The sequence below is a fragment of the Chlamydotis macqueenii genome, chromosome 1 (assembly GCF_036417535.1).
Source record: "Chlamydotis macqueenii isolate bChlMac1 chromosome 1, bChlMac1.mat, whole genome shotgun sequence".
In the NCBI taxonomy this organism is placed as follows: domain Eukaryota; kingdom Metazoa; phylum Chordata; class Aves; order Otidiformes; family Otididae; genus Chlamydotis; species Chlamydotis macqueenii.
In genome coordinates this window covers 101700963-101717655 of record NC_141556.1, presented here as the reverse complement: position 1 = coordinate 101717655, position 16693 = coordinate 101700963, and the positions used below count along the sequence as shown (strand labels likewise).

Sequence of the window (16693 nt, the reverse complement as noted above, 5' to 3'; positions counted from 1 at the left end):
GATTACATCTGCAAGCAGTGAGAGAATCCATATTCATTATTTATAACATAGAGACAGGATCTGAATGAAGTTACTTGTTTAGGAGAGAGGCAAAACAATTCAGAGTACTGCAGACATAAGCACAAAGGGGTCAAACTGCCAAAAGCATAGAACGCATCTCTAGAAAAAAAAAGATAAAGTATCTCAATAAAATCCACAGGGAAAAATTTTTAAGTCTGCAAAACTATGGGAGAGTTTTTCCTGTCTGTGAAGTTGTGTGGCTCCATGGGGTACTTCTAGGATTTCTTGCATGAAAGGAGGCTGGGCAGTATGTGCTTGTATATGTTCTCCTGTGAGCTAGGTGTGAAATTTATGAAGGCTTCTGCTGCTTCACTGGAAAACATTTGGTTTATTGTCCATTAATCAAAAAAGAGCTGAAAATGGCTTGAGTGAACTGCTTATTTCTTAGCAATATGTGGGCAAACTGTTTGCCTGCAGGATAATAAAAAGGCAGATTGGCAGTAGCTTTTCCTGCTTTTATTCTCCATGGTGACAACTCAAAAGCAACAACTTCGAAACTGCAAGCATGGCAAATGTATAATGCTTGGTAATTGGGGATGAGGATGTGTCCCAAAAAGCTATAAAAGTGTTGTATTGTCATTATACAGAGTATTGTTATGTCCTTTCCCCTCCCCATTTTGAAAATAAATTCATTACAGGAGGGAAGGGCAATTTAAGTAAAATAACCACAGCCGAGTACAGCAAAGAAAGCCACTCACTCACTGCACAATGTGGGGAAAATGGCTGTTGGGGGTGAGCAACAGCAGCAGAAAAAAAACCCAGCTCACTGATAAACAGCAAGAGCACTATTCCCCTGGGCTGGGGCTTTTGACAGTCAGCAACAGCGGGCACCTAGCTCTCAGCCCTGAGTCTCCGGGCTGTGTAGCTTGTACAAACAGAACTGAAGGTGATGCTCTTGGGATGCACGATGGGGACGGTGTTGGTTCCCTGCGTACTGTCTGCCTGGGACAAGGATGCACAAGAGGCCCCTTTCACCTCCAAGTTTATTTTGGTGCTTGGGGCAGAGAGGGCATGTTGTTCTCAGAGCACTAGTAGAGGCTTGGCAGAACAACAAAAGAAAAATTTCTATATAAAATGAGCAGGTGTGGTGGAGAGCCACCACCAGGCATCAGAGACTGAAACCTTGCCATTTCCTTGAATTGAGTTTTGCTTTAAAATGAGCCTGTCAACTTCTAATTCATACTTTAAAACTCAGAGGTAACTCATAGCATCTTGGAATCCCATTTGCTTTCTGCGACTCCTGAAATGCTGCTTCTCTCTGCCACCGCTCTCACCAAGCGCAATGCAAACTGAATGCCTTTGCTTCTGTTGTTTACCCTTCAGAGCTCTGACTACAGCTGCCCTGGGGTTGAAACCAATACGTACTCATTGTGAAATTACATTCAGCTTTAATTTTTAAAATGTTTCCAGTAACATCCCTGTTTGGGCTTGAGAGAATATCTGGAGGGCTTGGGGTTTTGTTTTTTGTATTCTGTAATTTTTGCTTTTATAGGGGGTAAAAATGTCTTTTTACAAAATGCCACTCACTCTACACCTAAATTGACTGGAACCCCTAGGCACAGCGCTGAAGGTTAACTGGAAATGGCCAAGGACAGCAGAGGGGTCAGAGAGGGAGTACAAGCATGACAGAAAATGACAGGCAGAAAGGGAGAGGAGGTGAAGGTCGCTCCTGGCAAAGGCCCCCATGCGGGCAGGGGTGAATGTCAAAAAGCAATTATAAAGTTCACAAGAGAATTCATGTGGGAATCCCGGCAGATTCTTTCCTTTAGTAGTAGCTAACTTTATTCTTAAGATTTTTCTGTTTCTAATGCTGGTAATCCAGCTAGCGTTTTTCAGATCGTAACAAAATGATAGCCATCCTGTCGTATTACATAATGGATCTCTCTTCTGATCTCCCAGGCAATGGAAAAGGGGCTTTAGGAGCCCCAAATGACGACGAGGGTGGTTTCAATGTCACAGCTGTTGTAGAAAGCACATACACATATGGGCAGTACAGCCCAATGGAGATGCTGTACCCCAGATTTCCAGAGTCAGAGTCAGATCTGCAACATCTGGTTTACGCCAAAGGTCTCTGCTCCTGGACCCAGTCAAGAAATGAGCTAAAAGCCCCTTTAGCATCTGTTTCCACGTGTCCCAAACCCTGTACTTGGGGACAGGGAACAGATCCCCACCCACAACCCTGTGTGAAAGCTCCCTGGAGAAAACGGAAGATAGCTCCAAGCGGTTTCTCAGCAAAACAATCTCCATGACATTAAATTTATTTTCAGAATAGCCCAGGCATGATAAACAACTGTGACTGGTGGTGTGTTTATGTACCTGTAACGGCCTGTGGTAAGGTTTGACTTCTAAATGTTTTGTGATTGCCCCTTCTCAGGGATCCATATTTGTCCAGCCCAGGGGCTGTCCTGCATCTCTTCAGAGAAGCTTTGGGAGGGACCTTGGGTCAAAAGAGACACCGTCCTCTTTGAGTATATGGAGAGTTAGCAGTTACTTTGCTCAAGACAACCTGGAGCTGTAGGAGTGGGCTGGCAACTTGACCAGGCAAAGCTCTTCTGCACAATGTCAGATCACTCTTACTGGAGGAAGCTGGTCACACCCCAGTGGTGACATCCCTATGTGGTTAACTCTCCTGAAACTCCCTGAAAAAATTGCTCTGAGAATGCCCTTTCTCTCCTCCCCGCAAAAGGCCAGTTCCATCCTGCAATGCCCAATACTTCCTTTGCTACTCCCTCCCACAAATTTCTCTGGCCAGTTTTAGGTAACTCTCTGGAGAGGACTGGCATGTAAAAGTGTCTTTGGTAATCACAAAACCATTTATTTTATTTCTGTTACAGGTGAACGAGTATTGCCCACCTAGAGCAGGCTTGCTGGAAAAGGTCAGAAAAGCAGCGTAACTGCTGATCCACGGGCAGCAGGTACCCGGAGTCCCAGGCTAGAATGAAAACCACAATGCACTGAGCTAGAGGGACCCAGACGTCACAGCAGGAGCTGAGCTGGGACATCTCGGGGAAACTCGGCACACGCAGCTGCTAAAGCCGGCTGCAGGGAAGGTGAGGTGGGCCTGCGACACGCTGCTAATGAACATCTCTGACCTAGTAACAGCAACAAAGGCTAGGATGCTTACAGTTCCAGTCCCCTGTATTATATGCCAGCACAAAGACCTGAATAATTCTGGCTGCCTGGCTCAGGTGATACATGTTTCTCAATATTTCTAAGTATTCAAAGTGCTAGTTTTGTGAATTTACCATTTCAGTGGAAATGGAGTGGTCTGAGGATATCACACTGAAGTCACTCCCTGGAACTTTTACAGTGTAAAGGAATAATGGGATTGTTGAGAAGTCATTACCATTGGTGTTTATTTTATCATTCATAGAATGGTTTGGGTTGGAGGGACCTTTAAAGGTCATCTAGTCCAACCCCCTTGCAAGAAGCAGGGACATCTGCAACTCGATCAGGTTGCTCAGAGCCCCGTCCAACCTGGCCTTGAATATTTCCAGGGATGGGGCACCTACCACCTCTCTGGGCAACCTGTTCCAATGTTCTACCACCCTTATTGTAAAAAAAATTTTCCTTATAGTCTTTATTTTTTCCATTATGTCAAAACTTTTTTCAGTAGCCCAGATCACATTTTTGACAGCACTGCCAAATTCACCACTGATGCTTGATCCTGCAGTTGCACTAAGGGCTTTTTTTCTTTTTCTTTTTTTTTTTTTTTTTACAAGATTCACTCATCATCTTGGTTTTCTTCTTAGCACATCACTGCTGTGATGCTTCATCTTAAGGCCACACAACCATATGTGTCCTTGACATGACCCAGACATGCACATCCTATATGAAAAGCATTTTAATTTTATGCCAGCAATAAAAATTGATCACTGGAAATTTTATAATTTGAGACCCCATAATAATCAGGCTCATTATCTTCCAGCGTCAGTATTCTGCAGGTGTTCTGCAAGATGGCGCAGACACAAACCATAACTTCTTTTCTGAAATAAAAGGCTCCTCTCAGCCTCTCCATCAGCCTCTGGCTCCCTGCTCCTCTCTGTTGCAAAAGTCACGGGTCATTAGGGTTGTGTAGCTATAGAGATGGAAGCCCTGCTCTACGTCACCCCTCACTTTCTGATTTGGTCCGGTTGGTGCTGCTGCAGACGCATTTCTAATGGGAAAAATAAAGACGGCCTGAGGACAGACACTATAGGTAACTGAAAATGCCTTCAGATTTGTATAGGGAGATATGAAATCTAAAATTTTAGAGTAAAGGCAGAGCCAACTGATGGCTACTGGCCAGATCTGACTTCAGGGAATTAAGACCTGCTCTTTTTTGTTTTAGGCTGAAATTTTTATCATCTGGTAAAACTCTTAGAATCACTAGTCATAAAATCTTCAATACTTTTCCAGGTACTTGGATTCAAAAGAAATGTTGGACAGTCCTTACGAACAGTTGTTTCTACAATTAAAATAGTTGTCTTAAGTAGTTGCAAGCTAATTGTATTATTTATAAGCTAGATACTTAAATGGCAACTTCTTACACATAGTGTACAAATGCTCTAAAGTAGCAGCATCAAGCAAACAAAATGAGGGGAAGGCTTGTGTTTTTAATACACACACTTCATTCCTGAGTGTTTGTTCAAATAAACTACAGTGACCGAGATAAGGGACAGATGTAACCGAAAGGAGATTGTGACGGTCTGGCTTTCATACGATTTAAAAGATACAGGTATTCAGAGACTATTAAATCGCTGGTTTGGCCCCTTTCTGACATAGTCATTGTTGCAGATGCACTTTCAAATTTCTATGTATTTCTAAATTTCTATGCACTTTCAAATTTCTGGGTCTGCTGGATGTCTGATGGAAAAGACAGCAGGCTAAACTCCCTTGAAATTTGCAGCATAGGGGTTCCCAAGGTTTTCAGAGTAACAAAACATCAACGTTTCTTGCTGCTGGTATCATCATATGTCAGGGATGACATGTTTAATTTAAAGTAACGTGTAGTGTAGCTCTGTAGACTTCTCAAGGCCATGGAGACCTCAGATGGCAACCACCTGCTACCTCTTGTAAACTGTGCTGTGATTTTCCCAGGATCATGCATTAAAGATGAGAAAAGATGAAAATACTTAAAGTTTAGTCTCTCCAGCCATAATACAAGTAGATGTAGTTGGCATGTAGTTGGCAAATGTAGTTGCTAAGCCGCTCTCCCTATTTGAAGTCATGGCACTCAGGCAGTCAGGCCCCCAGTGACTGGAAAAAGGGAAACATCACACCCATTTTTAAAGAGGGTAAAAAGGAGGACCCTGGGAACTACTGATCAGTCACCCTCACCTCCGTGCCCAGTAAGATCATGGAAAAGATTCTCCTGGAAGCTATGTCATGGCTATGGATGGCAGGGAGTTGATTAGAGACAGCCAGCATGGCTTCACAAAGGACAAATTGCGCCTGACTGAATGGAGGCCTTCTATGACAGAGTGACTGCGTTGGTGGATAAGGGGAAGAGCAACTGACATCATCTACCTTGACTTCTGTAAGGCCTTTGTCACAGTCCCACACAACATCCTTGTCTCTAAATTGGAGAGATCCTGCACCCAAGTCGAGGCAACCCCCAGTATCCACACAGGCTGAGGGATGAAAGGATTTGGGGCAGCCCTGCGGAGGACTTGGGGATAGTGGTAGATGAAAACTGGACAGGAGTTGGCAATGAGTGCTTGCAGCCCAGAAAGCCAATTGTATCCTGGGCTGCACCAAAGGAAGCGTGGCCAGCAGGTTGAGGGAAGTGATTTTCCCCCTCTGCTCCGCTCTCGTGAGACGCCACGTGTAGTACTGTATTCAGCTCTGGGGCCCCCAACATAAGAAGGACATGGACCTATTAGAACAGGTCCAGAGGAGGGCCACAAAGACCATCAGAGGGCTGGAGCACCTCTCCTATGAGGACAGGCTGAGAGAGTTGGGGCTGTTCAGCCCGGAGGAGAGAAGGCTCCAGGGAGACCTTATTAAGACTTTCCAATACGTAGAGGGGGTTTATAAGAAAGATGGAGAGAGACTTTTTAGCATGGGCAATGGTTTTAAACTAAAAGTATGTAGATTTATATTAGATATAAGGAAGAAGTTATTTACTATGAGGGTGATGAGACACTGGCAGAGGTTCCCAAGTAGTCATGGATGTCCCATCATTGGAAATGTTCAAGGTCAGGTTGGATGGGGTTTTGAGCAACCTGATCTAGTGGAAGATGGCCCTGCTCATGGCAGGGAGCTGTAAGTAGAAGATCTCTAAAGGTCCCTTCCTGTACAAACTATTCTGTGATTCCATGATTGTATGCCCCTGCAGGCTAATCCTTCTCTGGCAAGGAAGACCAAGGACTGGAATTTCTAAAACTACTAGCCATCGGTAGAGGATCGCGGGAGAAGAAAGCCATCCTTTCATCAACTCACCTTCTAGCATGAAAACTGCACTGTCATCAAATCTATGGAGATTATTCTTCCTCTCCCTTGATCATTCCTGGTGAACTGATCTGGCACAGGAGTAATACAGAAATGAATCTATCATTTTTATGGAGAACTGCAGTGATGATAATAAATCTCATGTTCAAAACAGTATTGCCAGGGTGAGCACCTGAGGCCAGAAAGATCCCCAAATTTCAAGAGTAACAACAGAGATGGCATTTCAGAGGCTGACAATGTCCACAGCACAATAGGGGACTAAATTGTTTCTAGGCATAATAGGGATCAAGATACTGGACCTTAAAATGTTCCCATCACCTTCCTTCACATTATGATTTTAGCAACTAAAAATTACAGAAATGACTGCACTAAACCCTAAGAAAACCAGAATGTCAGCCTTCCAGATGGTGTGAAGCACTCAGTTCTAAATTCAGATGTTCCTGAGACAGCAGCCACTAAAACCATGTCACAACTGAAGTGAATGAAATGGTTGTAAGTGAAAAAGGTGACTATCAAAGCTTGTGTTCATCCACAGGGCTATTTTTCCATTGCTGTTACTGCTCTCTTCAGTGTCTGGGAACAATGACCAGAAAGGAGTAATACCAGCAGCACAGAATGAAGATCTGTGGCTGCCCTCAGAGATCTTCCCCTTTTTGCTTCTTTAAAACAAAAAGGCCACTCACTAGGCAGATGACTGGTGGCGCTGGAAGCAGAGCACCAGCAAGGCTAGAGCACTGCTTACGATATGGTGGACTAGATATTCTAGCTTGAAACTCTACAGGGTCATAGCTCAGCTGCAAGAAAATGCAACTGTATCAAAACAAATCACAGTTAGGGATGGGGGAAAAAACACATCATGCTCTCATCACAATAAAAGCTACTTTGATCCACTTTCAAAACAATACATCAATCTCACCTGCAACTCTCATCACACAATTAACAAAACTAAATATCTTGAACAAACCAGCCCATAATCGTCTCTCTCTCTTGGTTCAGCCCTTGCCAAAGTAACACCTCATCAGTCCTTTTCTACAGTGTCTGAAAGGATGTAGACTTTGTTTCACCATTTAGGGCCCCATCAGCTGGTGGCAGTCTGCAGCTGTAAGAACAAGGCTTCCTCCCAGCATGGGGATGACACAGAAAAGGCTCTGAGTTAAGTATGGAGACAATATTTAATCCAAACAGAGAACTCAGGAGACAGAGAGAGCAAGAGGTATGCACGCAGGCCTCTCTCTGAACATCAGACAGGGCAAGAGGCACGAAGGCAGCCTTCCTTGTAGTTCAGGGCTGCAGGGGCAGTAGGGACGTGGCTGCCTTCCAGCGCAGAATGAAGGGCATTGGAAAGCAGGGTGCCAAAGACAGCCCTGGCCTCATTTTCCTGGCAGACTCCCAGAGCCTCTGAGATTGAGTGCTGTTCATGGGAGTCTGTCTCTTATGAAAGCCTCTGCTCCCCTGATGAAACAAACAATTGAAACCAAGAGTCCATGGCTGGTGGCTGCGAAGGTTCACAGAGACCTCTTGCTTGTGGCCCTTCCATCTTTTCAACCGCAGTCACCTCATGGTATCCAGCCCACCAACATGACATGTCCACAACAGCTTCAAACGACAAGGGACATCCTCGTTGGGAAATCGTTCTGTGAGGACAGAGAGAAGAGAAATGTCAACAGGAAAGTACCCATGGAATGGACAAAGAGATAGATGTAGCTTTGACAGAGACACAACCAAACAGCAAGAGCCTTGCCCGCTCATACCTCTTTCCTCTCTCACACATGCCACTTAAGCTCAGGCCCAACAGCCAAGCTCCTCTAACGACAAGGTCTCCCCCACAGAACTGACTTCAGCCAACTCCCCTTCCCTAACGACCTAACTCACCAGTCCTCACTAAGGCAAGATGTGTGAGGAATGCCCTCGGCATCCATGGCCCCCCTCCAGAAGTCCGTCATATCACCCCTTTCAGAAAGACCTGAGGTCTCTTACACCGTGCCTTGCTACTAGCCCTGTCCCAGTTCAGAAGAACAGAACTTCTCAACCCTTCCTTAACAAGGATCAAGGCCAAAGCAATGCCCTGTAATTTCTGTAAGCCCTGGATAAGTTCCCTTCCCTGCCACGATCCTCCTAAACCCTAAATCCTCCTGGAGAACCCCCTGCCCCTAACCTCTGGTTAGTAACCCCAGCCAGCCTGGTGGCTCCCCGCTCAGCTTATTTGGATCAGGAATATCAGACATGGCCTCACTGTTTTCTTGGAGTCCTTTTTCCTCTTCTTGTCAGAGGCGTTGAGGTAGGCCTGCTCCCTGGCCCTGTACGAAGGGCCTCGGCTCAGCTCCCTCTCACTGTATGGGGGCAGGGTGTCCTCCCCTTCCTCCTGCTCAGGTGGTGGTGGCGGCTGCTGCGGCTGCTGCTGTGACTTCTCAGCTTTGTAGGTAGAGGGTGGTGACCAAGCATAATATGTTCCCCCTCCTCTCTGGCTGGCCTGCGAGCTCAGCTTTGAGGGGGTTTCACTATGGTCACCGCTCTCATCATAGCTCCGAGATTTCCTCTCCAAGACGCTGCTGAGGTAGGAGTGATCGTATTTCTGGCTTCCTCCGGGCGTCCTGCTCACCAGCCTGGGCAAGTGCTTCTCCTCGTGGGCCCGTCTCCGGGGTGGGCTATATGACCAGCCCCGATCCGAGTCTGTCAACGGCTCTCGGTTCCCTCTGCTACGCTTGGTGTAGTACTCCTCCATGGAGCTATCCTGGTGGTGCAGCCCTCCGCTGCGGCCACCGTGCGACTCTGACCGCTCAAAACGCCGAGTTTCCTGGCTGTCTGCTCGCCGGGTCCGCTGGCTGTAGGACTCCGCAAAGGCTGCCAGCTCGTCCATAGAGACAGCTGGCACTCCCACAGAGAAACTCTTACGGGACAACATCTCAGACTTGGATCTCTGCTGGCTGGAGGAGGGAAGAGATAGTGTTAGAGGGCACAATTCAGCTGCACTCATCCCCTCAGCTGCCTTCACAGGCAATGGAGCTACACAGGCATTCCTGGGACATGAATTATCTGATCTGTTTTCATCATCTGCTGCAGGAAGAGATGTATCATATCCTACATATCCCTGCTTCTCTCTGCTGACTGTAAAGGCACCTTAGTGTGGATCGCTTGGACTCTACATGTCTAATTTTAACTCCACAGTGCACCTCTCTTGTCCTCCAGCATGCAGGGTTGGACTTGCTTCTCCAAGGTTTATGTCTTGCTGGGAAAACCCAAGAACCTGGCTACAGAACTCACAGGAGGGCAATTCTGAAGCAGGTTTAAAGGGAGTGAACTGGCACAACAGCCCTCTACTGAGGGAAAGAAATCCCTGCCGTTGCTTTTGGGAGACTGGGCTGCTGATATGTGAGGGAAGGATGTGATGTCTCTCTTCTAGGCACCAGAGTGCCAGTCCTCTACGCCTGGAGTACAGCTCTTGCTGCACTAAAACACCAAGGTGTGATTCCTGATATGCACACCAGCACTGGGAAGTGCGAGCTCAGGTACAAATCTCCCAAGAGCACTTTGGGAAGGGTGGTTTGGTTTCCTATTGATCTCATTTTTACATCCCACCTGGAATAGGGCTGGTATCTGGCTTTGCCCAGCTGGGTAGTCTTGAGCAGACTTGTGGGAATTAGATTGATTCCTGACCTCTTCTAATGACATTGCCAAATTTCATGTTTCTTTCTAACCCTACTGTCCTGCTAAGCAGAACCAGAGCAGCAAGAAATGGAGAAAAGCTAGCAGTCTATCTGTCCCTTCTCCTTTCTTTACTAATCTGCCAGAGATAGCTGCCTCCCAACACAGCATTCCTCACCTGTGCCGGAAACTGTCCCGCTCATCTCTGTAGTCAGAGACAGCCTGTGATCTTGACGTGCTGCCCCCGCCAATCACTCCTGCCCAGTATTCTGCATCGCCATCCAGGTCCCCCGCAGGAGGCAGAGGTTTCCTTCGCACCTGACGGTAGGGCTGCCGGAAGTTCAAGTCATCCTCGTGCAAAGAGCTGAGTTCAGAGATGGTGTTGTTATCTGCAGGGGAGGTTGCAGAAAAGAAATGAGACAGGCATCACTTGATAGCATATATGAGAGGGGAGGAGAGGACATGAAGGCTGTGGTGAGCCCAGCTGCAGCTTTTTCAGAAAGAAGCTGAGCTGCTCTCCATTAGGAAAAAATCAAAATGGAATCCAGGGCCCTTCTCCAAACCTTTGACTGATTGTGCCCAAGACCCCTGGGACTCAGTTTGGACATCAAGCTGCTGTTAGACCTACAGGTCTTCTGAACTGGTAGGGGGCAGCCAGGTGTGATATTCTAAGGGTACCGCAACTGGCATCAGATGCCTGTGTTCAGATAACTGAGTTCAGCCTTCATGCAGAAATCCCCCCTCAGCCCTGCTTCAGTAATACATGTGAGCTCTCCGCCCTCGCAAAGTGGGCACTGCACTTGGTGGAACATCATCACAGCAGTTGTGCCACCTCCCCTTTTCTTGGTGTGAGACAGGCTGGTTCTGGATTTGGCCTGACTTGCCCAGCTAAAACAAAAACAACCCCCTCAAAAAAAGATTAAGGAAAATGTAAGAGACTGTCTGAATCACTGTCAGTCTCTACCCCGTCAAGCACATTGACATCTGGAGTCCTGACATACCAATCTGGAGAGGTCTTTTTATAGTAAATCTTGTGGGTGGAGAAGAAAGTGTGCTCAGCAATGACTGTTTTAGGAGTACATATAATTTGTTAGTTATGCCTAATCTGTACAGAGCTTTGATGTACTGTCATTCCCTAAAGCCCTTACCTTCATTGATTTGCAGGATCTCACGCATCTGTTTTAAGTAAGCCTCTACCAGTGCCTAATGTGGGTTAGCTCTGCTTGAGTCAGATGTCACCCAGAGGAACTGAGCCTCTAGCCTGCTGCTGTCCTCCACACAGAACAGCTAAAGGACAAAGAGCAGCACTGCAAGCCCCCCCCAGGGACACATCTTGTCCCGTAACTGCACCTCTGCCTCCAAATGTGGACAGATCCTCACTTGGGTTTGTCTTCTGACACCCATCAAGTGCAGCCTCAGCCTTTATTCGGGGAAATACAGCTCGCAAGAGGCTATTGGAAGACAGTGAGGAGTTCCACACAGAAGCTCAGTTCTGAGTTTGCATCATGTCCTTATTCACCATGTTCCTCCCCTTCATCTGCAGTTTTCTGACTGACAAGCTGTCCATACTGATGCACGTACCAGCTCTGATCTTATGTTGACCAGCATCACAAAACCTGACAATCCCTTGTTTTTGTGAATTCTTCTTATAGTCCCTGCTCCTTCTTCAGGGCAACAGCCACTCCAAACTACCTTTCTGCATCCCTCAAACCGCACTGTGATCATTGCAGCCCACAAAACATGCCTTCAGTAAAATCATCCCTCCGCTATTTTGCCATGCTGGGAATTTACAGGCACCACACTGTGAGACATATAGAAATTATGAGGACAACATCCCAGCTATTATCACATCACAGTCTGCAGAAGGCATGAACATGGACTTGGCTTTTCAAATGCTGATGATCCAAAAGTTCAATTATCCAAGTGGACAATTTTTGAGCATTTGCATCTACCACACTTTGTTCTAATTACGGATTATTAGGTAAGCAGCAGATCTTTAAAATCAGAACATACCTGAAGATGCCTAAAATCTAGACTTTATCTGCCCCAAGTACCATATCCTGGACATCATATCCTAGAGGCTGGCTCAAAAGCAAAGCCAGTGAACTTTTAACTATGAATTTTCAGAGTCTTATTCAGGTCAGTGAAAAAAAACAATCAAACCATGCTTGTTCCTTACATCGTTCTCGCATCCTCCTAGCTGGGTCAAACTGAGCCAGTTCTTTCTCGACATAGTACAGCACCTTCATGGAGTCCCTTTCCTTGTCAGTCTGGATCCTGTACCCTTTGCGCACTGCTAGGGAAGAAAGAAAAGCATGAAAGGAAAACACATTTAAGTCCAAGGAGACTCTCTGACAATATTTCTTCTATAGTTGAGCTCACGTCTGCAGGCAGGTAGGCTGCATCTTCTAAAACAGAGTGAGTCAGTTCTTGCTTCAGAAGAAATGTGTCTACAATGTGGGATGTGAAGTTGTGAGTGGCTGCATCGTTTATAAAGGTTGCAGTAACAGCAAAAATGGTTTGGAAATGCCCAATCTGTACCACAAAATGCATCAAGTGGTGTCATTGCCACAGAGTGATTCCACCTCCCACAGAGGACGGCAGAGAGAAAAGCAGCACTCATTTCCCCTTCCTCAGCACTACAGAAAGGATTCGTCATGGTATGAGAGCAGACCCAGAAAATCAGGCTTCCTCTATACAGCAGGGGCCGTAAGCGCTCAGTCTGCAGGGGAAGCAGGTGGCTGAGCATTTGGAAGCTGTCACTCTGCAGGACCACTCCACCCTCCCATCCCTGTGAATTCTGCTCACACAGGTTGAAGAGCATGTGGTAGGAGAAGCTCCAGAGAATACAGAAGGAAACACTGCAAGTCCCAGAAAGCACATCACACTGCTTTGAGATTTATACTGAATCCAGTGATGGGGCCAGTCAGGTCACTAAGTGACTGTGAAACTCTGGCATTCTTTACATGCTGTATTTTACAGAAAAGACAGGTCTCACACATACATTAAGTGCTTCACTGCTGGGATTACTCCATTTGCAGGGGAAGTCTGGACAGCTTTTTTGGCTTTTCCACATTTCTGTGTGTAGAAAAGAAGCCCCTACACACCTGGAGCCACAGCAGCTCTAACTGGCAGTTAACCTGCTAAACCTATGAACAGCCTGACTACCTCAAGGCAGGTCTACAGTCAGCAAGCAGAGAACTCCACCTATCAGCACTTTGAAGAAAATAAGGATTTTATAGTAGGTTATTTAAGAAAGGTCTCAGCCTGGGGCCATTTCAAGATTGACAGAAACACAGGGCTAAGTACAAAAAAGGACTACAACCCTTAAATTCAGCCTCATTAGAGAACTGTTGTGAGGACAATTCACGTAGCACTACAAAAACAGAACCTCTCTGCCTCGCACGGGGTTAATATGTTCCCTTGTGTGAACACTGCAGTGTTGCATGAGCACTCCTCTTGCTGCACAATTTAAATACTTGGATAGTGGTTTTGAGCCAACCTGTTCTGTTTTATCCCACACCCCGATATATCAAGCTACTAACATATGGGTTCAGTAGTACGCTGCATAGTAGGCACTGTGTGGGCTGAACAAGGACTTGGCAGAGGTATTCTTAGGCACTTTCTGTCCTAAACTGCTGTGCGTGTGTCTGTGCACTATTAAATAACCATGCTCTGCTTCAGAAACGGCTGTGCCATAGAAATGGGTAGAATGATTCCTGTAATAATCCTGCAGATCGCTTCAGGAGAAAGTGCTGTACTGTGGGTTTTGACTGTGCACATGTAAGTTAAGTAACTACATCTTGAAATATTCCCTTTTGTTATCTGTACATGGGAAACGGTATTAGATGTTAAAACATGGTTTGTGTCTATCGGAGTCCTGCTTTCAACATGTGTCCAGATAGCTCAGCTGACAGCATTCTGGAGTTCTGCTGTGTTTTATTATCCCCACGAATGTCTGCAAATGCACATAGTGATTTATCAAACACAAGGAAACCTGCCTCTGCCTTCCAAAGTGGAAGACCATCACATCTCTTGAAGTGAGGCTGCTGCTATAAAGAGGGGCTGGACCAACTGGCCTCAGAAGCGATGACTCCGGCTGCGCTGCATGAACAACAGCAAAGCGAGTTCTCCACTTCACCACTGTGGCTGACCTCTGCCTAGTACCTTGCCAGGAAAGAGGCCTCTTGCTATTCTTTCTTCTAATGTGTCTAGTAGGAGCTCAGCACCTCATTTATACACAGGCCAGCAAACAACCAGCAGCTGAAATTACTCTGACCTCTGGGGAACCTGAACAGACAGCTTCCAGACTCTGCCTCCCTAGAGCCACTATGCATGCTGAGGCCATGCCAAATATCTAGTTGGGCAACATCTCTAGCTCCTGGAACTGCTGGAGAATTAGCTAGGCTTCATGCTAGCTTCATGCTTGACTTGCTATTGCAGCTATTTATCAAAAACAAAATGAATTTCTTGGTTAATTCTGTAAGCATCTAGAAATTAACTTTGTAATTAAATCTGCAAAGATGACCGTGAAGAGCTCATAAAAATTGTTTTCCATTATAGATAAAGCACGTTGTGTCTGTATGTTTATTTATTAAATACTTCTCACAATGATACTGGATGTTCAACTTATTAAATCTCCATTATTCCTTCATGTGAGAACCAGAGATATTATTGCTGCCTCCTCACACTCTTCTTCATCTGTAAATCACCATAACCCTTTAACAAGGTCTGAATATTTTTAGGCCCATCTTAATTATCAGTGAATGAAGATGCAGAGATGTTAACCACTTGTCCAGAACCATTCACTGAAGTCAAAGGGAATGGAACATTCTTCCCCATTAGACTGTATTTTCTTCTCCCGAACAGTTCATAAATTTCTGATGTTTAATTTGTGTTTAACTGTGGATACTTTTTTAATTCTTCTGTGGGTGGAACCAAGTCAGCCAAAACTGCAAGCTCTTTCCCTTCCTAGAAAGAACAGCACTACTATTTTTTTCAGACAAGTGTAGTTAGGAAGTAAATTATTTCCTATCCTTATACACTTCCCATATTAAAGACATGGAGTCCAGCTCTCAGATCAAAAGCTTCCCGTGTACATGGTTTAAGGAATCTATGCAAGAGTCTCCAGACAACCACTGCATTTAAAATAGAGCACACATCCTAACTTATGTATTGCCAACACTCTTCTACGTAAGAGAGCTGACACCTTTTTTGTTTTTTCCTGTTCAGCCCTAAGTCTAAGATGGGAGTTCCTAGGCTTCACTGGAGCTTTGTCACATGGCTTTTCTGTAACCCTAGACAAATTTTCTAAATATCCTCATGCCTGAGTTTGCTCACTAGATCACCTCACAGGGGTCATTTACAAGCACAGAAACTATCTAGGGCAAAGGCTGTCTTTTTAGCCTGGCAGGCAGGATTACAGAATCCTCTAGTCTCTGTCCCCCAGCGCTTCGGATCCCATTTTTTAAACAAACTTGACAGAAAGGTTTAAGTCTCAAAGATACCAAGTTTCAGATCAGACCTATGCTGGCTGCATGGAGGACACAGAGACCATAATCAGTGCTCCTTCTGAGAAAAGGCCTTTATTATAAACTCAACCGTTACCTGTTTTGTTTAGCTTGCTGTCTGGCCAACCAGCAAATAAGTACATTGGAACAGCCACATCATGTTTTCTCTTCTGCAGCCTGTAATTAGGGGATATTCTGGCATTGTGGAGGACCTTAAGAGAAAAGGAACAGGGTGCAGGGTATCACCCTTCCTTAGCTCCACAGTTCAAGGAACACCCTGAACAACAGGTGCATGATCCAGACTAACGGGTTATTGCAAAAAATATTAATTAAAAATTTAAAAAAGCTTAAGAACCTCTGTTGTCTTGCCACAATAGTTAAAACTCTGTAAAAATGGTTTTATTTGCAATATGTAGTATTTCCTGTCAAGTCCTGAGTTGAGGGATTAAGTCCAGTCAGCTGATTTGGATGCTATAATAAACACATCTTTCTGTGTAATGAACATGGGATGCTAAGAGCCGTTCCATTTGGTTGCCACACACATTCACAGTTTTCCATTCTGCATTTGTGCTCTGCTAGTAACATACAGCAGACTGGGACTGTGATCTGACTCTTAAAAAAATCCCTGGAGTTTCCATGGCCAACAATATGCTCTACATGCCGTGACATTTTTCACAGGAGAAAAAAAAAGCACTGGGCTGTTCATCATTTTCTGACAAAGGCTTTTGAATTGGATACGTTCTGGTTTGGGTCAGGGATTGATTTATTTCCTATTTCAAAACTGTCCATTCCAGAGCTCTATTTTCATTTCAGCAGGGGAAAAAGTATGATTGTTGAAGGAAAAGACTTATTGTAATTCCAGAAAGGTTGATATACTGACTGGGGCAGCGGAAGGACATGTAGGGTTGTTCCAAAAGCTTAAGTGTTTGATTATACTACTTGATCTCGTCTTGTTGGAAGTGTCTTATCAACACACTGCCATGAGAAAATTTAACAATTGGTAATTAGTGCGGTGCTTTGAAATCAGACACGTGGCCAGATCAATGGCA

At 45.3% G+C, this 16693-nt stretch overlaps 1 protein-coding gene across 5 annotated transcripts in view; it reads right to left on the bottom strand.

The window, feature by feature from the left end:
* Positions 1-501: 501 nt before the first annotated feature.
* Positions 502-16693, bottom strand: part of ILDR2 (immunoglobulin like domain containing receptor 2) — a 44637-nt gene continuing 28445 nt past the window's right edge. For 2 of the 5 annotated variants that reach the window (XM_086763397.1, XM_086763413.1), the window contains 4 exons: positions 12314-12427; positions 10313-10523; positions 8726-9416; positions 502-8126 (listed from right to left, as the gene is read on the bottom strand). In XM_086763397.1, coding sequence (XP_086619523.1) covers positions 8091-8126; positions 8726-9416; positions 10313-10523; positions 12314-12427 — 1052 coding nt within the window. In that variant the 3' untranslated portion in view covers positions 502-8090. Of the gene's footprint in view, positions 8127-8725; positions 9417-10312; positions 10524-12313; positions 12431-16693 lie in introns of all 5 variants that reach the window. The other 3 variants (XM_086763388.1, XM_086763406.1, XM_086763423.1) reach the window with 2 other exon arrangements.